This window comes from Aptenodytes patagonicus, chromosome 5 (assembly GCF_965638725.1).
Source record: "Aptenodytes patagonicus chromosome 5, bAptPat1.pri.cur, whole genome shotgun sequence".
Classification (NCBI taxonomy): Eukaryota; Metazoa; Chordata; class Aves; order Sphenisciformes; family Spheniscidae; genus Aptenodytes; species Aptenodytes patagonicus.
Genome location: NC_134953.1, coordinates 17,271,407 through 17,297,432, shown reverse-complemented (window position 1 = coordinate 17,297,432; position 26,026 = coordinate 17,271,407). Strand labels below are relative to the sequence as shown.

General features: G+C 60.3%; 3 protein-coding genes across 6 annotated transcripts in view; 1 reads left to right on the top strand and 2 right to left on the bottom strand.

Annotated features, from left to right (window-relative positions):
* Positions 1 to 5,013, bottom strand: part of ARMH3 (armadillo like helical domain containing 3) — a 130,414-nt gene extending 125,401 nt beyond the window's left edge. For 2 of the 3 annotated variants that reach the window (XM_076338885.1, XM_076338887.1), the window contains exon 1: positions 4,392 to 4,580. The gene's annotated coding sequence lies outside the window, so the exon portion shown is untranslated. Of the gene's footprint in view, positions 1 to 4,391; positions 4,581 to 4,980 lie in introns of those variants that run through there. The other variant, XM_076338886.1, reaches the window with a different exon arrangement.
* A 420-nt stretch (positions 5,014 to 5,433) lies between these two features.
* On the top strand, positions 5,434 to 9,427 carry HPS6 (HPS6 biogenesis of lysosomal organelles complex 2 subunit 3). 2 transcript variants are annotated; one of them, XM_076338883.1, is made up of 2 exons: positions 5,434 to 5,489; positions 5,801 to 9,427. In XM_076338883.1, the coding sequence occupies exon 2, from the start codon at positions 5,811 to 5,813 to the stop codon at positions 8,268 to 8,270; it is 2,460 nt and encodes an 819-aa protein (XP_076194998.1). In that variant the 5' UTR covers positions 5,434 to 5,489; positions 5,801 to 5,810; the 3' UTR covers positions 8,271 to 9,427. The 2 variants fall into 2 exon arrangements, with proteins under 2 accessions (XP_076194998.1, XP_076194997.1); XM_076338882.1 differs by having other exon boundaries at positions 5,451 to 5,489; positions 5,796 to 9,427.
* Positions 9,428 to 11,912: 2,485 nt separating this feature from the next.
* On the bottom strand, positions 11,913 to 23,070 carry LOC143160759 (prominin-1-A-like). The gene is made up of 25 exons (XM_076338881.1): positions 23,028 to 23,070; positions 22,625 to 22,836; positions 21,277 to 21,338; positions 20,840 to 21,045; positions 20,274 to 20,394; positions 20,077 to 20,140; positions 19,582 to 19,671; positions 19,112 to 19,302; positions 18,947 to 19,021; positions 18,563 to 18,626; positions 18,129 to 18,288; positions 17,709 to 17,861; positions 17,097 to 17,220; positions 16,847 to 16,938; positions 16,537 to 16,621; positions 16,278 to 16,421; positions 15,944 to 16,015; positions 15,644 to 15,733; positions 15,460 to 15,513; positions 15,014 to 15,094; positions 14,620 to 14,688; positions 14,435 to 14,524; positions 14,058 to 14,170; positions 12,767 to 12,784; positions 11,913 to 12,373 (listed from the first exon to the last, which is right to left on the bottom strand). The coding sequence occupies exons 2-25, from the start codon at positions 22,752 to 22,754 to the stop codon at positions 12,322 to 12,324; spliced, it is 2,400 nt and encodes a 799-aa protein (XP_076194996.1). The 5' UTR covers positions 22,755 to 22,836; positions 23,028 to 23,070; the 3' UTR covers positions 11,913 to 12,321.
* Between the last annotated feature and the right edge of the window lie 2,956 nt (positions 23,071 to 26,026).

Here is a 26,026-nt window from a genome sequence, read left to right as displayed (position 1 = left end):
AATACGCTCTGCTTAGTCCCTGGACTTTAAGAGCTGCATTTTAACACTTTTCCTACATTTCCAGAAAGACAGAAGAATCTAAATCCCACAAGACATAAAGGCTTGATGCTGGGTGAGCATCAGAGGGATCGCATGATCATGTGAAAATTCTAGTCTCTGTCAAAATGGGACTTGGGATTCATATTCTCTCAACCAAAGCCGCACAGAGCACATACAAGGAAGACTGCTAGAGGCAAGGATTAAATAATGTTCTTGTTTATAATTTGCTATTCTACAAATGAGCATATGGAGGAGCAAGGGGAGAAAAGTAAGAGTCGCCTTTCGTGCCAACACTTTATTAGGCTGTGCTTGTTTCATGACCTATGATGATCAGGCTGTACAAATGGCTTTTTCTTTTCACTTTATGCAATTACATTTTCTAGATGTCATAAAGACAGAAACAGGAAACTGCATTTTGCTAATGGGGACCTTCTAGGCAGCTGCAGAAAACAACAGTTAAATGCACAAAACATTTATAAATAAGTTGTAGAGGTGTCAAATTATCAGGACACCGTGACAGCTTATGAAAACAACGACACTGAATATAGTTAACAATTATCCTTTAAACGCATCACATTTAAGAAGCATCAGTGCATTTTCCACATTTTCGGTTCAAATGGATAATTTATACTGTCAATAGGTCAGTCCCATTAACACATGCCGCCAAGTGAATCCTGCTACAGTCACTGACTGCACAGGAGAACTACCCCTCAGGGCCAAGAGAAGCACACGCGTGTGGATTTTTAGAACAGCAAGTACTTTGCTGTGCAGCAGCAGATCCAAGATGCTTCATCTGGAACTAAACGAAACCTCGACAGAGCACGAGTATTGGCAGCTCAAAGGCAGGAAGATAAAAGCCATGGCAAACAGAAGTTCAGGCAGACTCTTGCTTTATCTGTCATCAACCCTGGGATCAGCTGATCCAGTCAGGAAGAAAGGGATGAGCACATCCAACCATTCACCTCCTTTCCATTTCATTCCAGAACTCACAGCAGAGATTCCAACCAAACATGTGACATTCTGGTGAACACATCTCTGTTAGCTTTTCATTAGAATATCCACAGGAAAAATGAACCTGACATTTTGAGTCTGAGGTTTACTCAGACTTGTGCACATTGAAAACTCTGGCTGCTCCACATTGTCACTCGGCTCCTGTACAGACTTATTATTATTCCATAGATCATCTTATAATAGCAAAAATACTCCTGTAGAGAACATAACACTAATGCACATCTACACTATAATGACATCAGGATCCAAAACTTGTAACTTCTGTAATCTTGCATGCAGCCCATCAAGCACTGTATTTTGCATTTAATTGCCTAGGCTAACAAACCTGAAAGTTTTTAAGATTACAGATGCATATACACAACCCCCACATACAACCAAACATGAATAAGTGTATTTTTTTCAGTGTGGACCCCTCAAAAAAATATACTGTAACACTTCTTGGCTAAATAAAAAGAAAACAAACAGATGACAAAATTGTATTTTTACATATTGACTTACTTGGCAAACCATTTATTCCCTATCTGAAAAAGGTAGTGCAAATAATGTGATCTATATTAGTTTTTTAATGCCAAAGCCCTGGACCTCAATCAATATTTATAAAGACTCTAAATAAGAACTGAGATACTTTTGCTTTTAGAATCCAATATCCCTTGACTTGCCACTGCTACTAAGATTGGACTCACTTGTTGAAATATTTCAAGGCTAGTAATTGCCCCCACCACCAACTGCATGCACTTGGGACCCAGTGTGATCACGCTTTGCCTTTCAAGGTATTTTGCAGGTGTATCACTCAAGTCTAAAGGAAAGTTGTTCAAAAATTATCTCGATCATGCAAGAGGGGGGGATAAACCTCTGCCTAAAAGTTAACCTATAGCTTCTAAAGCAACACGTTAGTTAAAAGCTGAGTAGTCATTAAACTCTTCAGTGAAGTTCCAGGAAAAGCTTGCACTTAATCCATGTGATGAATCTGCAGAGTCACTGTTGGACCTGAGCAACAGGCAGTTAAAACACAGGTTCCAGCACCCGGCTATCACTGGAAGCAATAGACAATCTGCACCCAGCACAAGAGTTCATGAATCCCAATGCACAGACAGTGCCTTGACCCAGTTCAAGCTCCAGTACTAAAACCCCCAGGACCACCCAGCAGCAGCCTGGCAGACCACTAGTGAAAACAGAGAGAGGAGGAACACGTTGGGCTAGATTCTGTCAAGCCTTTAGCAACCATCATGACCAAATTCCTGCTATAACGCCCTTTGCAGCTTATTCTCCACCAACTCCTGCGTTGGTGGTTACTGTTTGTGCTAGTACATCCACGCTACTTTTATATTGCATCCATTCTTTGCAACCTTATTTGTATATTGTCCACTGGAATGAAAACTGCTCAGACTGCACCTTCCTTCAGAACTGTAAGGTGCCCAACCCACCAATAAGGGAAACAGTAACACAAGCCCTGGATCCATCTGGCAGAATTTCCAGGTGCCTTCATGCAGTATGTAACAAGAAATACATTCTGAGGGTGTGCTGATGACAAAAACCCACATAGATCCTACTTTTCCTGCAGTACCAAGCAATGTAATCTCCAGCACAGTCCCAGTATATGCATTTTTACTAGCAAGTCCTTCCATCCTGCTCAGAGCAGTAGCGGTGTATGTGCTTCTACATAGTACAATCTAAAGTTACACCGCTACTGACCTATTTCCCCCCCCCCCTTGAAAGACAGGAAAAACAGCTTCCTAATGCAGATACAGCCACAAACTACCTCCCACTACACCTGCTTTAGCAATGATATAAAAGAATAACATCCAAGCTACATTTTTAACACTTCATCCATAATTGCCTTTCATTTATATCCGTCCAGTTAAAATAACACCCAATCCATCAACTAGTTAAGCTTCTTCCTGTCAAGTCCATCTAGACAAGTGTCACATGCTTTCACCTCCATCTGTTCACACCATTTTTCCAAATTAATTTTTTCATTTCATCATGCTTCCTTTCCATATTCCTGGCTACAATGCCCAGCTCTCTTGTGTCAGACAGTCTCTTTGGGTTTTTACTTTTCAAGCCCTTCAGAATCCATCCCACCTAGTTCACCATGAAATATTCCGCACTGCCTCTACACTCCCTCTACACTCTAAAAGCTCATGTCACTCGGAGACCTTTTCAGATGTCTTCCTTCTGATGAAAAACACTCTCCCTGTAACCTTCCCCTGCCCTTTTCCCATGGCTGTTGGTGTAGATCCAAGGCCCATGCTGAATACAGTGCAGCTGCATGACCTTGGCTCCAACTTCTGAGGAAGCTGCTACGTTCTAAGAAGCTGCACAGTAGAGCCAAGCCAAGATAAGAAAGGTAGAGCTGCAGAGAGGTAACATTTTTGAGATATGGACCATTAGTAGCACAAGCACTCAGGAGGAAAACCACTAACATAAAAAGGTATAAGAACTAAAACAAACAAACAAAAAAAACACCAGGGAGCCAGAATACAGCAACTCAGCAACTTTGAGCAGCAGAGGCTGAGCCTTCCCCTCCTGAGGGATGTCTGCATGGCTGCCTGGTGTGTTAGCAGGGGTTGTGAGCAGATGAATGCTTAGCCTAGCAGCTCATTAAAGCCTCACTGTTTCTTTTGTGCATGCTAGCCAATAACTGTTTAACATTTTTGTTGTATATACCCCACCTGCAGACTCTCTTTGCACACAGCAAAAAGTGCCCTAAGTGACACAGACAGAGGATTACGCTATTATTGGAAAACCAAACTGATGTCCTTTTCCCCCAAAAAAATTCCTCTTAAAAATTTTTGTCACGCTTCCTACTAGAGCTCAAACAGCTGGTGAACTGCAATCACCACATATCGTAATGATCCAAATTATCTTATTGCTTTGCATATTCCACCCACCTGCTCAGCCCGAATTGGCTCTCATCATATATTCAGATTACAGTCTCTGCTTAAGAGCAAACTTTCTTACAGTGACATATGCAACAGGGTTTTGACTGAGGCTGCAAGCTTGCTTAAGTAGCAAGCTGCCTCTTGCCTTCAGCATAATAAACATAACAAGTTCCCACCCCTTCACCGTTGTTTACTGCCCCCCTTTGCTTTGCCAATACAAGTGCTTGTAGGACCATGAGGTAAACCAGATAATTAGAGCGACCAATGATAAAAGAATATGCCCTGCTCATTCTTTTTCTAGAGAGAGTTATCTTGAACCCAAACCATTTCAGCAGCCGGCCGACACTGTGGCCCGTGAGCAGCTACACCAGCAGAGCCAAAGGGTTGGGCAACTCCAGCCTGCTGGGAGGCCTCCTCAGGCAAGGCAGCACTCGCTGCACGGCACCCAAAGGCACTTACTTGGGCAACGCGGTGGTAACGCATTATTATTGGTAACGGCAGCGCTGCGGGCAGGCGGGGAAAGGACCGACAACTTCTGAGGCGACAGGCTTGTGTAAAACTATTCCCGCACGCCCAAAGTTTCCAGGAGGCGGCCAGGCCTCAGGCAGGGCAGGGCGGCCAGCGAGGGGCCCTGACACGGCCCGGGGTCACCGGCCCGCGAAAGGGGCTGTGGCAAAAGCAGGCTTCGCCGCGCCCTCCCCACCCCGAGCCCCCCCGGCAAGGTGCCGCCAGCACCGGCTGCCCAAAGGCCGGGGGAGGCTCCCCAGCGCCCCCGAGAGCCGGGTCTGCGGGACATCCCAGCGTGGCCAGCGGGTCGGCGGACTCCGCCGCCCCCGGGAGACGGTGCCCGGCGAGGCCCCTCGCGGCGGACAGCGTCCCCGCCCCGCGGAGACCCGCCCCGGAGCGGCAGAGCCCCAGGAACCGGTGCCACCCGCCCCAGGCCGGGCCGGGGCAGCTTCTCAGGTGGGGCGGCGGGGGGCGTGGCCTGTCCCCGCGGAGATGGGGGGGCCGCGTCCGCCCCCCCCCCGCCCCGAGCCCCAGCACTTACCTGCGGGCGAGCCGTTCCCCTTCCCAATGCGCAGGCGCCGCCGGCCGCGCTGCGCATGCGCTCCGAGTGGGCCCGCGCCGCGCGGTCCTAGCGCCGCCAGCACGCGGGGTGGGCGGGGGACCCTGTCAGCGCCGGGTCTCGACTCCGGGACCGGTCACCGGCGGCAGCCGCAGGCGGGGCGGGCAAGGGCAGCGGCGGGAAGACTCCTCCCCGGGCAGGACGGAGCTCGCCTCTCCCTGAGAAGACTGACACACCCACCCCCCGGTAAAATATGGTCCCTCCGCCTGCGAGGCCTCGCAGGCCGCCCCCGGGCCGCGGCCCCGCCGCCCTCCCCGCACCGGCGACGGAAGTAGGAGAGGGTCGGCCCGGGCCGGCGCGGCGCTGCTCCGCCCGGAAGCCCGCCGCCTCCTGATTGCGCAGCGCCGCGTCGTGCCGAGCCGAGCCGAGCCGCCACCGGCCCGGCCCCGGCGGAGGGTCGCCCCGTCCCCAGCAGGCAGCCGCCGCGGCAGGTAGGCCCCGCGGGGTCCCGGTGGGAGGGGGGGGTCCCGCGGGTGCCTGGGGAGGCGGGGCAGCGGGGAGTCCCCTCGGGCGGAGGTGGGAGTCTGGGGAGCTGGGGGCGCGGCAGGTACTTCGGGGGGTCGGTGCCCGCGGAACCGGCTCGCCGGGGGAGGAGGGGTGCCCGCGGGGTCCCTGGGGGTCGGAGGGTCTCCAGAGACCCTGGGGAACAGGGCGCAGTGGGGGGTCCTGGGAGGGGACTCCGTGGCAGCAGGAGCTCCGTGCCCCTGCTCGCCCTGGTGCATACTCTCGGTGACCAGGGCAGGCGCCCCAAGATGAAGCGAGCCGGGATGCTGCGGCAGGTCTCCGACTTCAGTGACTTCAGCCGAGGCCACTGGCTGCAGGAGCTGCTGTGCCAGGGAGAAGAGCCCAGCCGTGTCCAGTCCAGCCCCGATGGGCAGCACCTTTTGGTCCTGCAGAAGAGCCGGCCGCCCCCCCTGCCCCGGGTGGTGGCCTTCCAGCGTCACAGCATCAGTGGAGCTGACCTGGAGAGGAACTGGCAGCCGCCCCAGCCAGCCCTTGTGGGACTGCTCTTCCTGCAGAGCCCTGTGACATTGGGCTCCTGGGTACTGGCCATCGTGTGGGAACACGGCCGGACCGAGGTCTGGCACTTTGTGGTGGCCCTGGGCTGGCAGCTGCTGCAGACACTGGAGCTCTGCCAGGGTGCCCGGGCACGAATCACCTCCGTGTGCAGCCAGGGAGCCAGCCTGGTGTGGTGTGAGGAGAGGCCTCCCCTGGACGCCCACTCGGACATGAGCAAGTGTGCCTTCAGGTTCTGTGTCTGCACCCGGGCTCTGGAGGTGGGGGACCAAGGCGTGCGGCTGGGCACTGTAAGGATAGTCCTGCACAACAGCCCTGAGTACCAGGTCCTGGCCTCCCCTCAGCACGTCTTCCTGGTGCCTGTCGCTGCCAGCTTTGCCACCACTTCGAAATTCCTCCTCATCTGGCATCCCGAGAAGGCAAAGCTCACCATCACAGCCCCCTCTGCAGGCTTCATCCACAGCAAGGTGCTGCGCTCCAGCAGCGAGTCAGACTTCAGGAAGCTCCTGCTTGGTTCTGTGGGTCTTCTCTCAGGTTTGGCACCTCTGGACATTCACACCTCTGCTGTGTCCAACAGTGAGGGTCTGCTGCTGGTGAGCACGAAGGGTGCTGTGAACATGGTGGAGCCAGATGGGACGCAGAGGCATATCTTTGACCTGGAGGGAGGCCCCCTGGCCCAAGGAAGTTCTGTCCAGCTGAAGACCTTTGGCAGCATCCTGGCCTGCATGCTGGCTGGGGTCCTGTACCTCGTTGACCAGAACAGTGGAAGGCTCATAGAAAAGAAAATCCTGAGCATGAAAGAGGTGCATTTCCTGGAGTCCCTGGGAGAGGAGGACAGCATCCAGTTCCTCACTCAAACTGGCATTTACGGCTTTAGTTTCTCCAAAGCTGAGGACAGCAGCAGACCTGAGCCATGCTTGGTGGAGGTGGTGTTCGAGGAGGCCTGCAGATACTACCAGAGAAGGAGCCTCAGCAGCTCCAAGCTGACGGTGGAGAAGTTGAAGAAAGGTGGTGTGTTCCAGGCTCCTGTGGCCCTCGCTGCCATCCTGCAGCACAGCCTCCGCCAGAAGCAGAAGCCAGCCCGAGGCCTCCAAGACACTTATGCCAAGCTGTTGAGCACAATGAGCCTGGAGCTGCAGAGCTACATGAGCCTGGAGCTCCTCAAGACCTGTGTGGTGTGTGCACCAGAGAGTGAGGTGGAAAGCTACTGCGAGGAACTGGTGGAGCAGGAGGTCAGCCGCGTTCTGCACTCTGACATGGACAAGGACAATTTGGCCTACCTGAACTCCGTCTTTGCCTCCTTCCCCAAGGCTGCCTGGAAGGCCACGAGGAACTGCCTGCAGCTGCAGCAGAATGGGGACGGCCTCTTAGTAGCCAGGGCCACCCCGGAGGTGTGGAAGAAGGTCCTGGGAGGGCCACAGCAGGAGGAGGTGGGTCAGAATGGGGTGGTCCCACTCTTTGAGCTCATCTGCGCCTCCTTCCTGAGGTTCAAACCCAAGTGGTTGCCCAGTTTTGTGGAGCTGACCCAGCAGTACGTTAGCATCTCTTGGGCATACAGCAGCAAGGAGGGCCCAGAGGGCCGGGTGCCACTGTACAAGAGAGCACTGGGAGTACTGGCCAGGAAGAACAAGTGCAGCGAGGCGAATGATGAGATGGAGCTCGAACTGCTGCTCTGCAGCAAGAGGCCTAAGGCCGTGCTGCAAGCTCTGCACCTTCTCATCCGCCTGAAGCGGTGGCAGCGGGTGGTGGAGGTGGCAGAGAAGTTCTCCAAGCTCAGCCCCTTGCTTAACAAGGAGATATTCACCACGCTGCTGGCGGAGTTTGCCCAGCACCGGGAGCTGGACCCTTATCTGGACACGCTGTGGCTGCTGTGCCCTGCAGAGCTCACCGCCTCGGACATCCTCACCGTGGTCCTGCAGCACCTCCCTCACTCCCAGGAGGATCCAGTGCCCTTCTCCAGTGAGGGGAACCAGCTGACTGTAGGCTTGCTCAAGCCGCTGCTGCAAAGGGTTGTGCAGCGTCCCTGTGTCCAGGACGAGATGTACTCGGATGCCTTGCAGAGCCCCACCTTCCCCCCTCCTACCCCACCCCGAGAGCACAAGATCCCCTCAAAAGCCGGGGCCGATGATGCCCCTCAGCCACCCATGGCAAGGACTTCCTCCCCCTCGGCACTGGTACGGAGTGACCCTGCATGAAGGGGAGAAGCACAACGGAATCCCAAGCCTTGGGTGCATGAGGAGGGGAAAGCTGCATCCTGCCCTGCCTGGCAGTATGGAAGCCTGCTCCTTTCTGAAGCCTCCCTGTGGCAGCATCTTGAAGAGTCCATTGGGTGGCTGGGGTTGGGGGATCTCATCTGAAGCCAGGGCAGGCTTTCTGGCTATTTCTAGCGAGTGCAATTGCGTGTGCCCCAGTGGAGGAGCAAATGCCGGGTGCATTTGCAGATGAAAGTGCTGGCTGCACTACAGGACTACAGAACTGCTCCCTGCCCAAAGCACTTTGGTTTTGGTTTGCTTGGCTCCTTTATAACCTCACTTCTATTTTCCTGATCCTCTAGGAGTGGTGGTGGAGTGGTGGGCAGGGACACACACGGTCTTTCCTTGCCCGTTCTCTGCTCAGTGGGTTGGGTGCTGCCTCCAAGCTCTGCCTGTGAGAATCTGGGAATGTTTCTTGCAGTGGGGTCACTGAGTCCTGCTGCTTCGGGCTCAGTCAGATGCTAAGTGCCAGTGTGGCACAGCTCCGTGGGACACACACTGGCAGCTGCAGCACTCTACATGCTGTCTCGCTGCAATTCCTCTGGGATCAATCCTGTAGCTGTGACTGATTGCAGCTACTTAGCTGAAGAGAGCAGCCTAATTCCCTTATCTCTCTATCCCAGACGGTACCCGAACTCTCTTCTGAGCTGAGAAGCTGGCAGCAGCCTGTGCGAGCTTGGGGCTGGCCCTGCCTCTCCCTTTCCTTTGTGGAAGCTTAGATTATGCTGCAGGACGCCCAGGCCCTCTGTTCCCATCTCCTCTACCTTTGCCCTTTGCACACAAAGGGGCTTTGTCAGGGTTGTCTGGCTCATATTGTGCCTCTGTTTGCAAAGTCAGTGTAACTTGAGAGCAGTTGTGCAGGAAGATCCAGGTTCCAGCCTCTCTCCGGTGCTCACTGCCTGGCCCCCTCCTCCAGGAGAGAGACCCCAGCTGTGGCTTTGCCCCAGCATGCAGGCTGTGGTGTGAAGGAACTGTCTCTTGCCTTGCCAGGCTGGCAGAGCCTGGCTGGGATGGGATGGGGGAGATTCACCTGCATTAGTCCTCTTGAGAGTGGGGTGAAGTGTGGAAGACTCCTTTTAAAAATAAAGGTTCCTAAAGCAGTGCTAGGGTGGTGGTGGATGTTTTGAGGATGCAGACCCTCAGGAGGAGCGCAGTTTCATTTTGCTTCTGGTGAAAAGTGGCCAAGCTCAACTCACTATGGTACTGCCCAGCATGGCTCACCACTGGTACGTGCTGGGCTTGGAGATCCAGCTGTGCCTGGACAGCCCATTCCCTCCGTGGTGCTCAGCCCGTTAACCACTATGAAGCCATGGAGGCAGGACTCTGCACCGGCAGGCAGGTGACCATCCCAGAAGGGCCATCCCGGGCAGTGCACAGTTCAGCAAAGGCAAGCCTACACGTTGCTGGGAGCAAGGAGACCTACCTGGGCTTCGCTCCCATCCTCTCTGCAGCTGCTTGGTGCCACAAGCACAACCCAAAGGCCACCGGGGCTTCTTGTTGGGAGAGTTGTGGCTGGGCCCAAGACAGGGTTGAGGAAGGGAGAATTTTTTTCTCACAAGCTGCAACTTGTCCCTTTGTTCCTGGCTGGAAAACCAGCAATGGGGAACACCAGGCTGGCCCTGGCAGGAGCCTGCTGCCCTGGGCACACAGTGGCAGAGCTGCTGTTGGATGGATCCTGGTTTGTCAAACCACTTTAAAGATGCGGCAGGGCCTCCCCCAGACAAGGGCTTAGCTGCAGAAAGTCCCTGTGGTGGAAAAAAGTCTGGCAAAGGGGAAGAGGAACTGCTACAACGATTCTCTAGAGGCTGGCTGGCTATTGATGAGGCCTTCCTTATGGTGGCCTTGTGCTGTGGCTGTGGGGCGCTGCAAGGTTCCCTCCCACGCAAGGGAAGTGGATTCTGGCAGCTGCCACTCGTGTGAGCGGAGGGAGCCTGGCCTGAGAGGAGAGCCGGCAGCAGCCACTGTGGGCATTTTGCAATGAGCCATCCTCACCTCTTCCCCGAGCAGCTGCTGGCCCTGCCTGACACTGCTCTCACCCACCTCCCAGGGCTGCTCAGGAGGAGGATGGACCCAGGCCCCTCTCAGAGCCACGGCTCCAGGGCCTGGGATGCTCCCCTGGGGCAGCGCTGAATGGGGAGCTGCTGAGAGCAAGCCCCATGCTTTGGCAAAGGCTGTGCAGTAATTTGGGGGGAGATTTTCATTGCCGGGGCTGGGTTTGGATGCAGGTGGCCACGGTGATGCAGCGAACAAGGAGGGTCGAGCTCCCTGCCTTCCAGCGCTAGCTCTGCAGAGAAGAAAAGGCTGCACTGGAGGCTGAGCAGAGGGGAGCAGGAAGGGAGCAGTGCCCGCAAAACCAGCAAGCGGAAACTGAAGCCAGCAGCAGTCCTGCGCAGGCCGGTGTCCCCGAGGCACAGCAAGGGAAGAGGAAGCAGAGGATGCTGTGCGGTGGGGACAGTCTGGGGCTCGGGGATGGAAACCTCCACATGCAGCCCCTAGACAAGCACAAAACAGTCACAACTCGTGAGGTTGAGGGTTCAGGGTGAGGGAGAGCAAAGGCAGAGCAAGTGGAGACAAAACTGAGCTAAATGCTCTCCAAGGGAGTGCTGGGAAATCCCGCCCCGAGGACCAGAAAGGGTGGGTATCGCTGGGGGGAGCAGGGACTGAGCCACCACACAGGACAGTTTCAGCTGGGTGATAGGCAAGCACAGGGCTCTCTTTGCAGTCAGGACGGGTGCTGGGGGGGGGAGATAGCAGGAGGTAAGGCCGGTGCAGCTTCAGATAATGCCTGAAGGAAAAAAATAGTGATTAGAAGATCTGAAGGCAAATGGAAAAAGCGATAAAGCAGATGCACATAGCGAAGGGCGAGCTGGCCAGCTCGGCCCCGTCGCTCGCTCTGGAGAGACTTGGACTTTGCAACAAAGGAAATGAGTCAAGCTTCTCACGTATGTCCCCTGTGCCTGACCCAGCTTTCGAGATGGTCCCTGTGCTTGCGCCAAGGAGCAGTGCAAAGTAACACCTGCACTCGCCCCGCCATGGGTGTAGACCAAGTCGCCCTTGGCTTATCTGTGCCTGCAGCTCTCGCCGTGCCCATCCATGCCATGCAGCAGTGTGGGACATGCAGGGGTGGACACTGAAAGTCCCCGTGCCACCATACCCAGTAGAGGGAGGGAGGTGCAGGCTGCAGGCACACCATAAACCAACTGGAAACCCAGAGATGACACGTAGCAGGGTCGCCAGAAGGCACAGGGAAGTGCCTGTGCGCTGGGGGGGTGGCACCTCATGGTCAGGAGGCTTTTGGCATGGCTTTTCCCAGGGAAGGACCTGGCACCCACCCAGCCACAGGTGCAAAGGGCTGCCTGGTGAGGGGAATGTCACCGGTGACGCTGAGCAGCGGTCCTGCATCGACCCATGGGCTGGGTCAGGACTCCAAGAGCTGGATGTGAGCAGAGCACGCTTGGGGACCCCAGCATGAGCCCTCTAGTCCCAGGCACAGTCCCAGCTTGTGCCAGCAGCGGGGAGCCTTCCCTGCCCCTACCCCTGATGCCCTTCCATCGCAGCCGGACATGAAGAGCGCAGCCACATGCCTGCAGCACACGCAAACAGCCCATTTATTGTTTGACACCAAAAAATCACAGCCTTGGAAGCAGTCAGGCTCCCTGCAAAAATAAATAGTCACACTTTTCGAGCGAGGGGCCTGGGTGAGCAGGGTCCCACTGGCCGGCAGCACAGAGGCTGCGGTGGCATGGACAGTGTGAGCTGCCTTGAGCCCATGGGGTCTGGTGGGGGTGGGGCGGGGGGGTTGTGAAGTCCCACCTGGGGCAGTGCAAGGGGCAGCCCCCCTCCCACACATACCAGGGTATCATCACATATTGGGAACTGGGGAAGGGGTTTCAGCCTGGGGGTCCCAACCTGCTCCACAGCACCCAAGGAGAAGGCGCAGCAGACGGGACAGCTGTGTCCATCTCCTCCGTGCCCGCGCTGTGGGCAACAGGGGCTAATGCCTCGTGGACGGCCGGGGGATTTTGTAGAAGTTGAATGTGGGCGGCCTGCAAAACCGAGGTCACTTGTGTCACCCCCAAGCCACAGAGGGGAGCAAGGGACAGCCCAGGTTGCACTGAGAAGGCCAAATGTCATCCCACCCCTGTGGCCCAGCCCCACAGGAAAGAGAGTGTGGAGAGCCCCCCCACCCCGCTGGCGTGGGGGAGGCTGGGAGCAGCAGCACCCCCAAACTGAGGAGTGTGGAAAGATGATGGGGGGACCCCAGAACAGTCTATGTTGCACAGGTCCCACCTTCCCAGTCCTCCCTTGGTACCAGCACCCTCCTCGGCCTGCACTTGCCCTTGTTCCCCTCCTCGCCCCGCTCCCTCTGTGCCCTGCCCCCCCTCATGCCACAGGAGCTACTCACCCACCCCACACGGGGACCTGGCACTGCTACTTACATCTCCAAGGCTTCATTCCTGGAGGGGAGAAAAAAGAGGAGACAGTGTCACTGGGGCAAGAAGATGCTTCCTGGGACAGCCCACCAGCCCAGCGTCTCCCAGTGGGACAGGGTCTCCCCTGAGGCACACAAGGACACAGGGGGCTGGAGGAGTCCCCTCCACCCCGACTGCCCTATCTGGATGCAGAGCACACAGTCCTACAGCCCCCCTGAACATTGCTGCCCCCATCGCTGCTCCTTCCCCAGGCAGGCAGAGTGGGGCCCCACGCTCGCCGGCTCAGCGGCACACAGCTCCCCCATGCCATGATTTCAGTTCCCCCAAGTTTCCCTGGCAGCTGAGCCCGTGTCTACAGCCAGCTCAGCCGCCGGCTGCAGGGGGAAGTGAAAGGCGCCATGGCCACTGGTGGGGACCCCAGGCACGCTGCAGGCAGGGCACAGCCCAGCTCAGCGCCACGTCCTGCACACACCACATACAACCCCAGCATGGGTCCTGGGAGAGCCAGGGCGTGGAGCAAGGAGGAGTAGGGCAGGCAGGGGGAGGAAGGCTGGCTGGGACCGCGCTGGGCACAGGGCTGCTGCAAACCCCGGCTGTGGCTGCAAACCCTAGGTGGCTGCAACCCTGGAGCAGAGGGGTGGCAGGTGGGGGGCTGGGGAATCCCTGGCAAATTGGCTGCACTGCGGGGCCAAGACATAGCCCTCAGCAGCTGGAAATCCAACTGGAAACCGCTCACTACCCTGAGGGGTCGGCGGCTGCGCTGGAGGTGGGGCTGCCGGTCAGAGGGCCCCGGAGGGATGGGGAAAAGGTCCCAGAGGGCTGGGGGGCAGCACTGGGGCACTGGTGTCCACGGGCAGGCGAGCAAGCACTGCACCCTCGTGGCAGTGACACCAACCCTGCAGCATGCTGCTTATGCACGGCATCCAGCTGTGCTCCTGTTTTGCGGCCCCAGCACAAAAAATGGTGCAAAGCCAGAGCAAGTCCCATGGCAAACCCCCAAACCAGGCTGGGGGCTGCAGCCCATGCCGTGTGAGCTGGAATCCTTTCTCCGAGGGGGGTCGCATGCACCTTCAGCTGCCCAAAGGGGGCTGCAGAGCAGACAGAGCCAGGCTCTTCTCCAAAGCATCTCCATTCTTGGAGGCTGAAAGTCCCAAGCCACCTCCCTGGTCCCCCCCTAGCCCGCATTACTTTAGGATCAGCCCCACAGGCTGCCACGGGGCACATGAAGGGGCAGTTTGCAGTGCGCGGGGGCAGACCCCAGATCCAACGTGGTCACAGGGGGCAGGCAGCTTCTCACCTGTAGTCATCGGCGATGTCCATGCGGCGGTAAAACTTGGCAAGTCTGACAGCCAGGATGATGCTGGGCAGCAGGAAGAAGGTGCACCAGCCCAGGCTGAACCAGAAGGCATTCTGGGTGCAGAGGGAGAGCTATCAGGGCCCAGACAGCGACTGGGAGAGCCTCTTCCGCTCCCAGGCCCCCCACAAAGACCACCCATGCACCCCTTCTCACAGCCTGGCCTTTGCTCTTAGCCACAGCAATCCGCTGGGGAGATGCTGAGCCATGCTTGCTCAAGACAGAGATGGGTACTTCTCATCCTGTGCATGAGGGGGACAAGGGGACCTCGTTGCCACCCCACACACACGTGTCACCCCACACACCACTGCCCCACTCACCAGAGAGTCCAGGATGTAGTCGCAGGTGATGGCCTCCACGTTATCCAGGGTCTGAGCTATGGGCTTGCAACGTGCCACATCTCCCGTCAGCTGGGGACCCAGTGGGACAGGACATGTCAATGTCCCCAAAACCCTGCAGCCCGTCCTCCCTCTCCCTCCACCCCACCGAGGAAGGCTCAACTCACCCTGCTCTTGGCCCAGGAAATGTAGGTCTCAAAGAAGTCAAACAGCTCCTCCAGGAAGGCCCACGTCTCCTGGGGGAGGGGGCAAGCAGAGATTGGAGATGCTGCACCCCCAGCCCACTCCATGCCCCATGTTGCCTCCATGTCAGGATCAGGGCTGTCAGACCACCTCAACGCAGCAGCAATGGGGCTGCAAGCCCCACCCTGCCCCGGCCCCTTGCCTAGGGTGCCATAAGGGGAGGGGGCACCCAGGGGTGCAGGGGACCCCCAGGGAAGACAACAGGGCAGGAAAAGCAGCCAGACATTGCTTAGCATCCCTGCGCAGAGGGAGGTCTTGGTGTGGGGGTCCAGTCACATCCCCACCGGGTGGCCTGGCAGCAGGGCAAGGCGAGCTCACATTCTTGATGATGTTTGCCGTCTCCCTCTCCAGGAACTCCTGGGTTTCGCTGGCTTTGTCCAGCGCAGCTTTTGTCTCTGCCTGGGGTGAAAGGTGCTCTCAGCAGTGTGATGGGGGAAGTGGGGTCCCCGCATCTCCCCCACCCTGCCCAGCAGCAATCCCTAGGGCGCAGCATCTCTGAGCTGCGGTGTCCCCAGCAGTCACACGCTGGTAGTGCCTGAGTACCTCGGGTGGAGGGAGCCTGCGCCTTGCAGGGTCCGTGGCATGGGACCACTCCCTCTGCCCCATGAGCAGCCCCTACAGTACATGCTTGGGGAGTCCTACAGCAGCCACCAGCCCCCCAGACTGCAGGTTAGCCCCCACCATCTCCATTGTGGGACCTCAAGGGCACTTTGCAGGGTGCCCCGGACTGGTGTGCGCTCAGGAGGCTCCCTTGTGCAGCTTACCTCGAGCTGGGTAGTCCCGCTCTGCACCGAGTAGATGTTCTCTTTCAGGCTTTGCTGGGGATGGAGAGAGGGGGGTCAGAGGCACAGACGCCACAGCTCAGCCAAGACCCTGCCAGCAGAGTCCGAGCTTTGGCAGAGCCCAAGCCAGCACCCCCAGGACCTTCCCCACCCAGGCATTGCTCACCAGCAGCCTAGACAAGCTCATCTGCATCTCCTTGTCCAGCTCCCTCAGCTTGCGAGCATCAGCCTTCAGGTCCTCTTTCACATTAGTGCCCTGGAGGAGCTGCAGTCAGCAGTGACCCCCGGCACGAGGTCCCTGCCCCACCACAGCCATCTGATGGGGGGCCGGGTTGGAGAAAAGAGCTGGGCGAGGGTGAAGGGCCTCGCCTCCCCTCAGCACCCAGACAGGTCTGCAGAGGAGCCCCCGCAGCCAGTGGCTTTGGGGACAGCGTGGCCATGGCCCCGGGGTGCCGTGGTCTCTCACCGCTTTGTCTGCCAGCTGCTCCAACTCTGCGGCCAGATCCAGGAGGCTTCCCTGGGTCACGTTCTGATCCAGCTGGAAAAGGCAGAGAACAGAGCCCTGAGACTGGGGACACAGGGCTAACGGAGGGCCGTGCCCCCTCCCTGCAGGGTAGAGTGGAGCCAGGGCCTCCCGGGTGGAGGAGGTGCCCAGTTGCCCCAAGGGGTGACATGGATGGCAGGGGACACCCCGGCAGCTTGCAGTGGGACTCCCACAGCAGAAAAGGGGAGGGGGCAATGGACCTCCTCAATGCGCATCTGGACCCCCCCATCCCAACACCAGGCTGCCCCCAGCCTACCTGCTCCAGGGTGGGGGTGAAGTCGGGGGGCTGCCCGGCCCGGCTGGCATTCAGCAGCAAGTCTCTCTGGCTCTGGCTGAGCAGCAAGATGGGGCTCAGGGTGATGTTCATCTTCTCAAAGGCCGTGGAGATCTCTCCTGTGTACTGCCAGGGCGAGGGGAGCCATGATGGGGCACAGTGCCGGCCCCTCGCTGTCCCCCCAGCACCAGCCCTGTGCCCCCAGCTCTGCCCCCCTGGACCCTGGCACTCCTGCACTCACCTGGCTGATGTTCAAGAGCTCGTCCAGGGACACGCTCTGGTCCAGGTGCAGCGTTTGCCACAGGGCAGCGTCTCGCTGGCACTGCCTGCAGGAGGGGGGCACGGGGCTGAAAAGGGGCAGGCGAGCGCCTCCCCCTCCCAGGAGTGTGTCCTCACCCGCGTGGGCAAGTCACACCTTGCTCCTTCCCTGGCATCGGTGTCTGCCTGCAGCCAGGGCAGGTAGGGCAACCTGTCCCCATCCTGGGGAGCATCCGAGGGCGCCGAGCAGCCATATGCCTCCCCAAAGACACAGCACTGGAACTGGGACCCACCTGTACATCTCCGAGAAGTTTGCTGTGCCACCCTCCTGGCCCAGCAGCTCCGACAGGTTGAAGCTAGGGATCAGGCCGGGGGTGTCCAGGAGCTGAGAGCAAGGGAAGAGATGGAGAAACTAGACAAGGTGCAGGGCAGGACACCTGGGAAGACCATCCCAAATTGGGCAGCGCTGCCTCCTCTCCACCAGCAGCCCTTGGAAAGGCAGCAGTGGCTACAGACAGGGGTGTCTCCCCACAGGGAGCTCACCTGGAAGAGCTGCTGGCTGCGCCAGGACTCGCAGATGAGCACGTAGATGTTCCCCCCCAGCATGAAGGGGATCAGCACCACCAGCATCAGCAGCCAGGAGAAGATGAAGCTGAAGCCGACCCCTCTGTCAGAACAGAGATGCCGTCAGCACCCGGGGTCCTGTGCCCCGGCATCAATGCTAGCATTGCCTTCAGCTCAGAAAACCCAAAGCCTGCACACCCCTTTCCTCCCCCCGCAGTGCCAGGAAGCACCACCATTCCCACAAGCACGTCTCCACCCTGCCTTCAGACCCTGGAGCCCTGCTGGGCTGCACCATAGGGCTCGGACCCCGGCATGGCTTCCCCCAGCTTTGCAAGCCACCACCCACCCACAGAGCCACAGGACCACCCTTGCCAGGCCCCCGCCGGCAAGGGGTGAACAGGCTCCACTCGAACACCTTCTGCTGGCACCATGTTTTATCCTTGTGTTTACCACCTGCACGGTGAATTGCCATGGGGCAGGCCATTAAGCCACAGTGATTTGATGATTTAGGAGCTTGAGCATCCCCAGGCCAGCCCTGCCCACCCGTCCCAGCACTCCTGCACACGTCCTCGGCAGCCGAGGGAGCCTCACGCCATGAAGAAGTTCCCGCCGGCGTTGGAGAGGCTGCTGCGCTGCGTGGGCAGCACGCTTTCCTTCAGCCCCAGGGGCCCCAGCAGCAGCCCGACAACGTTACAAAGGACCACCAGCAGCACCATGCAGCACAGGAGGGCACACACGCTCCACCTGCGGCAGGAGGAAGAGCAGGAGTCAGACAGCAGGACCTGGCACCCTGAGCAGTGCTCAGCATCCCACCAGCTGCCTTCGGGTGGAGGAAAAAGTCCCCAGGCACCCTGGCAGGGCAGGGGCACGGGTGGCTGCAAGGCACAGCTCTGGCTACCCTGCACCTGCAGCCCTACCACCAAGCAAGCCCCCACCTCCAGCAACTGGAGGATCGAGAGCCTGAGCCTCTCTGGACAAGGGAGCCAGGGGATGCAGCAGCCCCTCGCCTACCTGAGCCCATCCAAGGAGACGATCGGCTCCCTGTACTCCTCCAGCACCGACATGGCGTTGTCCACAAAGGCCCCGACACTCTCCTCCACATCCAGGAGCGGCAACTGCTCCTGCAAGCTCCTGATCTTCTCCCTGATGAGGCCCAGCTGGTCCTGGGTCTCTACAGGGGACGAGTTCAGGTTGGTGCTGCGAACTGCTGCCCAGGTCCTGCTTGTCTGGGGCAGGCGAGCCTGGGGCAGCGGGGACCCAGAGAGGATGGGAAAGGGGCAGTCGTGGCCAAGGATGGCATCAGCGTGATGGCACTTGGGGACAGCCAGGGCTGTAGGCAGCAGGGTGGCAGCAGGGGAGGTCTCCAGGCAGGGATGGGGTCAGAAGGGAGAAGGGAGCCCTGGGAGAGGGAGAATTCGGCACATGGGGCACAAAGCCCTGCTTACTTGTCACCACATCCCGGGACTGCTCTTGCACCTTGGCAGGGGTTGTGTCCAGCGTGTTGTTAACCTGTGTCCGGGGGGGCACAGCATACAGCTCATGTCCCTGCCCGCAGCCCAGGGCTGAGCAGCACAATCCCTCCGTCCCCAGACCCCAGTGGCACAGGATAGCCAGGCTTCCCACAGCACCCAGTCTACCACGCCAGTGCCCCGGGGGTGGTGGGGACTGCAGGAAGGCTCTGGCCGAGGCAGAACTCCGGCCAGCCCTTCCCTTCATGTGACAGCAATTAACTCCCGGCAGGGCTCTTCCCAAGCCACCCCCTCACAGCACAGCCCCAGCAGCACCAGAAGCACCCAGCCCTGTGCCTGGGTGTGGGGAGGACCCCTTACCTCCTCTAAATCAGCCTCTATGTTGGAGCCAGACACATCACGCAGTGCCTCCAGCTGCTGCTCCACACCGGGGATCTGTGGGGAAGAGCCTGGTGTGAGGGGGCTGCGGAGGGCTAGGGAAGGGGCTGCAGGGGGCTCCTTGCCCCACACCCTGCCCCTCCTCACCATGCTGAAGTTGACGCTGAAGGCAAGGCCATCCAGGGACACGCTGTCGCAGGGGCGGCCGCAGCGCTGCAGGGTCTGGTTGAGGCCATCCCGCAGGCTGGCCAGCCGCTGGCTGTAGTTGCTCTGCAGCTCCTCGAGGCGTGAGCGAGTGCTGGCGATGCTGCCGAAGGCTGCCACCAGCATCTCCATCCCTGGGGAGACAGCGGGGGCTCGAGGCCTTATCCTGCCAGCGAGGCGGGGGCTTGTCCTCACCCAGCTGAGCCTCGGGGACCCATCCAAAAATGCAATGTAGGGGCATCCCCCCCGAAGTTCCACCATTTGCCCCAGGCTGGGGCTGGAGTGGCCTGATGGACCCCACTCCCTGGGGGCCTTACCCAAACCTGCTGGAGCCTCCCAGGCATGCATCTGCCCCAGTGTTCCCCTGAATCCCCTCAGAGGCCCTGCTGGCCCCCTAGGGATGGGACTGCTACCTTGCAAGAGGCTCTGGAGGGATCCCAGAGCCCCATCCGTGCTGCTCCTGATCTTGGAGACGATCATGCCGCCCAGGCTGGTCCCGATGTCTGTGGAGATGGGAGAGATGGTGTGGATGACAAGGACCCCCAGCAGCAGGACCAGGCTGCCCTAAGCAGCCCAGGGCTTGCAGGGGAGCTGCCAAAAACACTGAGCCCCCCCCAGTCAGGACCCCATCCCACACCCACCCTCCAGGCAAAGTGGGCAGAGGGGACCCCCCCCAACCCTGCCAACACCTGCATCACCCTCCCAGAGAGGAGCCTGAATGGGGAAGAGCAGCAGCTGAAGCAGAGCGGGAGCCTGAAGGAGCCCCCAAACCCACTCCCTTTAGACATCCCCATGAGAACCAGCCCAGTGGCCCCCAGGGTCAGCAACCATCTGCAGCACCCCCAGCCACCTCCACTCCCCAAGCACCCCCAGGATGCCTCAGCCCCCACTGTGCCGCACACCCTCACCCTGGAGGCTGCGGTTGGCATGGCCCAGTGGGACGTCGCTGCTGTCGATGATAAAATTGATTTGCTGGAGGGACAGAGATGGGGTGTCAGTGTGGGTGGGGATCCTTCCCTGCCTTTAGCCCCACTGTCACCCTTCCCCAGGGGGGCTCTTTGTCCCCATTCAGGCACCCCAGCCAGGGCGGGGGGACCAGGCGTGCCTGGGGGATGGAGGCCAGGTAGGTGTGGACGTTGTCCAGGGTGTCGTTGACGTTGGGGAAGGTGCCACACACAGCCTGGGAGAAGCGGGTGTTGCTGACAAAGGCGCAGACGTCGCCGGCCCTGCAAGGGAAGGGTGGCAGGGTCAGCATGCAGGGAGCTCGCTCCCAATGCTCCCCCCCCAGGACCCTCTGAATCCATCCGCACCGACCCCAGGCTGCAGGGTCTGGAGCACGCCGCTGAGCCCCCCCTTCCAGAGCATCCCAGCAAGTGCCCTGCACACAGCCAAGGGACCAGAGAGGAGGGACATGGGAAACTGAGGCATGGGAGAGCCTGGTGCCTGGCATGCTTGCATTTCCCTGCAGCGAAGCTGTCAGGAAGGGTCTGCACCGTGCCAACTCGTGGTCCCCCAGGGCCAGCTCCCCACCGCCGTCACTTCCTCTCCTTTGTCCCACCGCGCCGGGATCTGCTCCTTCGAACAATGGCAGCTTCCTGGCACAGCCGCCAAGCACCGGCGTTTCCACCCGCCCTCAGGTCCCATCCGGAGCCTCCCAGCCAGCGCACTCACAGGAGGAGAGCAGAGACCAGCAGGACGGAGGCCCAGAGCGCCCGGCGCCGGCAGCCCATCCGCCGGCCCTGCTTCTGGTACATGCGACCCCCGCAGTTCCCACAGCAGCGGCAGCAGCAGAAGCAGCATCCCACCAGGGGCACGAGGATGATGAAGAGGAGCCCGATGGCCATGCAGACCAGGAAACCCAGTTCGTAGAGCAGCAGCTGGAAGAGGAAGAATGAGAGGTAGCATAACGCTGGTGCCCCTGAAGGCTCCCCATCTCTGAGGGTCCTGTCCAAATCCCCACGGGGCAGGATGGGTCCCCCCAGGGGGTTGCACATCTCCCCTTGCTGCTGCCCAGCACCCAGGGCTCAGCCTCCGAGCAGCACCTGCCAGCATCCCCCAGCCCGCTGCAGCCTGGGGCTGCCGGGTCTCTGCCCTGGCTGCTTGCTCACCTCCTGGACTTGCTCCCCGATGGCCTCCTCACTCGGGGGCTGCCCAAAATCTGCAATCAGTTCTGGGAGACAAGGAGCAGAGAGGTCCATGAGTGGGTTCTGGGCCCTGGGGGGTTCTTGAGAAGGGTCCCACACCCTGCTCACCCAAGAGAGGTGCTCCCAGACCATCACCTCCAGTGCTGCAGCTCAGAGCGGCTGTGAGTGCATGGCATGTTTCTCCCTTCCAGCAGTCCCTCCCCAGCCACCATGCCACACAGCCCTTTTGCAGCCAGGAAAAGCGCTGACAGCCCCCAGGCTCTCAGGGGTCCACAGAGCAATGGGGTCCTCGACCCAGCGAGCATCGGGGGCAGGCTCAGGGGAGGATGCTCCAACAACCACCTTGGCTGTCATTGGGCTACCCTCCTGCAGCCCAGCCCCAGGCAGACTCCCGGCTGGCACTGCCAGCATCGGATGGGTGCTGGGACAAAGTCTTCCTGCCATGCTGCCTCTTTCATCCCCAGGGCTCACTCTGCCCATGCCCCATGGCCTCATTACAAGCCGTGCTGGCACACGGTGCCGTGTAATTGTACTCCGGTATCTGTGTGACACGAACAAGGCCACAAAGCCACTGTGTTGTTTGCCAGCCATGCATTTGCCTACAAGTTGCTGACAAGCCAGGGTTGAGCCCAGCAAAGGAGGAAGCACAAGTGTCGACAGCCAGAGTGGCACACCCCCCCCCAAGTGGGCAGCACTCGCACCGGGGGCATCGAGAAGCTGCAGGGTCCTGGCATCACCCATGCCAACCTGCAGCCACTTCGGGGCAGAGCTGTGCCAGGGACACATCCCCTTGGAGGTGAAGGAGGGAGGGCAAGTGCTGGCAAGCAGGGTGGTGCGTGGGGGGTGCCTGCAGCACTGCCGTGCGGGCGCTGGCACTGGGACACGCTGCCCTTGGTGGCCCTGAGCTGAGTCCTGCCTAAGCACACCTTGTCACCTGCAAGCACAGAGGGCTGCAAGCCAGGCAAGGACCCCACAAACTCGCAGGCAGCGCGGTGTTTGGTCTGCACCTTTCGTTGGGACCTGGGATGGCAATGCTCAGAGGGACAATGGGGCAGGACTCTGCGAGGTGGCACTGCCGCCAAAGCCTACCCTGGGGCCCACCTGGGACTGCCCCACAGCTGTGATGGGACACAGGCAGCACACAGCTGGAATCCTCAAGGACCCCGCTCCAGACCCCTCCTAACCCAGTACACTGGCATTTAAATGCTGGGTGGACAGTCACCAGAGCAGCAGGGCTCAGGCTCACCCAGGACCCCACAGCTCTGAGCAGCCCCCCCACCCCATCGCCAGTTCCCCGCTGCCGTGCACCCACCTATGGGCAGGGCATTGGGCTGCACCAGCCGCAGGAAGCCATGCACCATCCCCACCAGGCCCGGCGTGCTGCTCCCCGGCGCCTCGGGGCCGGGACCGTACACAGGCTGCGAGATGTTCCCCAGCTCCATCGCGGTGGCTCTGGCGGGCGCCTGGGCAGAGAGGGGCTGTCAGTGTCGTTGGGGCGCAGGACCACCCAGCCTGCCCTGCCTCCTGCCTCCGAGCAGGAAATGCGGGGAGAAAAAATCAGGCACCTGCCAGCTCCTGCCCGGAAGGAAAGAGCTGCCGGAGAGCACCGGGGAGGGATGGGGAGTTCCGGGAGCAGCAGGGTGGGGGGCCAGGCAGGAGATGCCCACAAGGGACCAAGGGGGCTGTGGGGGATGAAGCGGGGATGAAGCGCTTACCCTGTCCTCCGGCACCTCTGTGCGCCCACGGCTGCCGCAGGGCCCAGCCACGCAGTGCCAGCACCCGGGCTTTATGGTTTGTTTAAGTTTCAGCTCTGATTGCTGAAAAGTTGCTTGCCAGGGAAGGCGGTGATGCCGGGATTGCCCCACCCTGCCCCTGCCACCTCCTGGCACCCAGCCACCCCGGGTCGCCTCTCCATACCCGGGTCAGGGTCACCACCAACCCGTCCCAACCCAGGCACCGGGGAGAAACCCCTCTGCTTGCCCTCCGCAGAGCTCCTGTGCCCTTTCTGGTTTCCTCCTGTTCTGACCCAGGAGGTGGGTGACCCACGGTGATCCCAGGGTCAGCCACCCCGCCTGCTCCACCCCAGCGCCAGCTGCATCCCTTTCGGATGAGGTGCACTGGGCCAGCCACAGTTTCAGCACAAACCAGCTCCGGCCACAGAAACAGGTTTTGTATTTAAAAAACCTTCCCAAACGGGGCATTGCAGCAAACCCGGCGTTTTCCACACGCACCCCGACCCCCCCCACGTTGGGCCAGCCTCAGGGGCCCAAATCCCCGTCTGGGGGACGGGATTTTTCCTCCACGGCTGGAGGTCTGCCAGCGCCTGCCCGGCTCCATCCCCCCCTCCCCGCCCGCCGAGGAGGCCCCCCACGCCGCGGGAGCCGCGCGTGGTTCTACCCCTGCCACCGCCCCGTGGTCCTTAACCCCCGCTCCGCCGCCGGGGTCCCGCCGGGGCTCCGGGAGCCGCAGCCGGGGGTCTCTCCCGGTTGTGCCGCGGACGCACCCGGTGGGCGCGGGGCGGGTGCCCCGAGGGTCGCGTCCCGGCGGGCGGCGGCGGCGAGAGCTCCCCGGCACGGCAGGGCTCCGCACCGAGACCACGGCGCGGGCGGCCCCGGGAGGGGTGAGCAGGGCCGGGCGGAGCCGCCCCTTCCGCCCCGGTCCCCCGGGGTCTGCCCGGGCCGTGCGGCCGCCCCGGCCCCCGCCTCTGCCGGGAGGGAGTCCCCCGCACCCGCCCCGCTGCGCCTTGGCACCCCGCCTCCGCCCCGGGGGACCCCTGCTCCTGCCCCATCCCACCCCGGTACCCTGCATCTGCTCCCAGAGACCCCAGCCCCTGCCCCGTCCCACCTGGGAGAGCCCCCTGCCCCCGCTGCCCAGCCCCTCTGTCCCACGCCCAGGTGATGCCCCCCCTCTGCCCCACAGAGACCCAGCTCTGTCCCCACACTGCCGGACACACTGCTGGCCCCTCCGGCACCCCACCCTGCCACAGCCCCCATGCCCAGAGCCCCCCACGCTGCCCACCTTGCCCCCATGCCAGCCCTCAGCCATGCCCCGCACCTCCCCGCCTCTCTCCCCGGTGCAGCCGGTGCCCCCAGCATGGTTCTTGGCCCCTGCCCCAGCCCTGTATTCCCACATGAGGCACCGTGTGCTTTCAGACAGGCACCAGCGGGGAGTCCGGGTGAGCCGTACCCGTACGTCCTTTGCATGGCCAGGCTCCTGGCCCCCCAGCACCGATGGCTTGCTGGCTGCCACCTCCCAGGTTACTGCTTAGTTTTCCCTGGCACAAGCAGGCGTCACTGCTCTCCGTGACCTTGGGTGAAGGTGGCACGGGGAGGAAGGCAGCTCTGCCTCGGGGTTTCCTCCTGGCCTGGCCTGTGCCAGGTGCTGGGGTGCCATGTGGGACCCTCTGGCTCGGCACTGGCACCAGGGCAGGGCAGTGGAGGACACAGATGCCCCCTCCTCAAAAAAGGAAAAAAAGGAAAAAGCAGAAACTTCAGCAAGTTTCTCACAGTCCTGGGGCTGATGTGGGGAGGAAGGTTGGGGGGTTTCATGGACAACCTTGAGCTTTCCAGCTCAGACCATCGTCAAAGTTGCATCAGGGCCCTCCGCCAGCTCCTGGGGGCAGCCGGGCACCAGGGACCCCGCACGGGACAGGGCCGGCTGCCCTCAGTGTTGCACTTCCCCAGATCGGTGTGCGCCCAGCTCCCACAGCCACACGTGGGCAGGATCCAGCCAGGCATTCCTGGGATCGTGTGGAGTGGTGATTTTGCCAGGAGCATCGGTGGCTGGTTGCTGCTGGTCCTGCCTCTTCTGTGCCGTGGCACGGCCCCCGCCTCCCTCCCTGCCTGCCTCCCAGGGTATCACCTCCCTTCCCCAGGGCATCCCGCTGAGGCAGCTAGAGCTCAGTGTACACGCGGAGAGAGGGCGTTGACACTTCGGCCCGGGGTGCCACCACGCCATGGGCTCCCCATGCTGTGAGCTCCCACCACGGCACAGGCACCCTGCAGCTGCCCTGACCGCAGCCCCATCAGGCGAAAGGATGGCAAGGTGACATCCCTTGGTGCAGATGTCAACCCAAGCCCTGTCCCTGTCCCCCCTGCTCTGAAGACATGGGCCCATCCTGCCCCCACCCTCCGCTCCATCAGCCCTATTTTAAGAGCATGGTTTACCCCACATCCCTTTTTCCTCCGCCATTACTGCCTGATCTGCCCTCGCCCCAGCGTTACCCACAGCCGCAGGCTCCTTGCCCTGCACATTTGGCTGGCGGGGGTTACATGGGACAAGGCACCCACAGTTTAAGCCCACTGTGTCCCCATGGCTGGGGGCTGAGCCCGGCTGCCCCCAGACTGCCTACCCAGTGGAGACAACAAAATGCCATCTCTGGGGCCAGCTGGTTGGGGGAACTGGGGACCAGCATCTTACCCCCCGCACTGGCATGGGGACCCCCAGCTCCTGGAAAGAGATCAGGGCAGCCCCTATGGAGGCTGGTGCTGTGCCTCCTGCTCTGGGCTGGGGGGGTCACTGCCCCTCCTTTGCCCCCCCCCAGGACCCCTGCATGCCACTCGGCTGCTGCTGCCCTGTTCCCACAGCGGGACCGTGCCACCCCTGCTGCTCCCCAGGTGACGTGCCCATCACCCTAGTGTCAGGGCAGACCCTGAGCCGCTTGTTTGCTCTGGCTCGGGGACAGGGCTGTTTCCCAGCAGCCCCATGCCCCGTC

Coding starts and splice junctions, on each gene's coding strand:
- HPS6 (XM_076338883.1), top strand. CDS start 5,811: ATGAAGCGAGCCGGGATGCTGCGGCAGGTCTCCGACTTCAGTGACTTC.
- LOC143160759 (XM_076338881.1), bottom strand. CDS start 22,754: ATGGAGCTGGGGAACATCTCGCAGCCTGTGTACGGTCCCGGCCCCGAG. Junction 16,622..16,846: donor AACTTCTCGGAGATGTACAG/GTGGGTCCCAGT, acceptor CCCCTCCTGCAG/GCAGTGCCAGCGAGACGCTG. Junction 14,525..14,619: donor TTTCCTGGGCCAAGAGCAGG/GTGAGTTGAGCC, acceptor CTGGGTCCCCAG/CTGACGGGAGATGTGGCACG.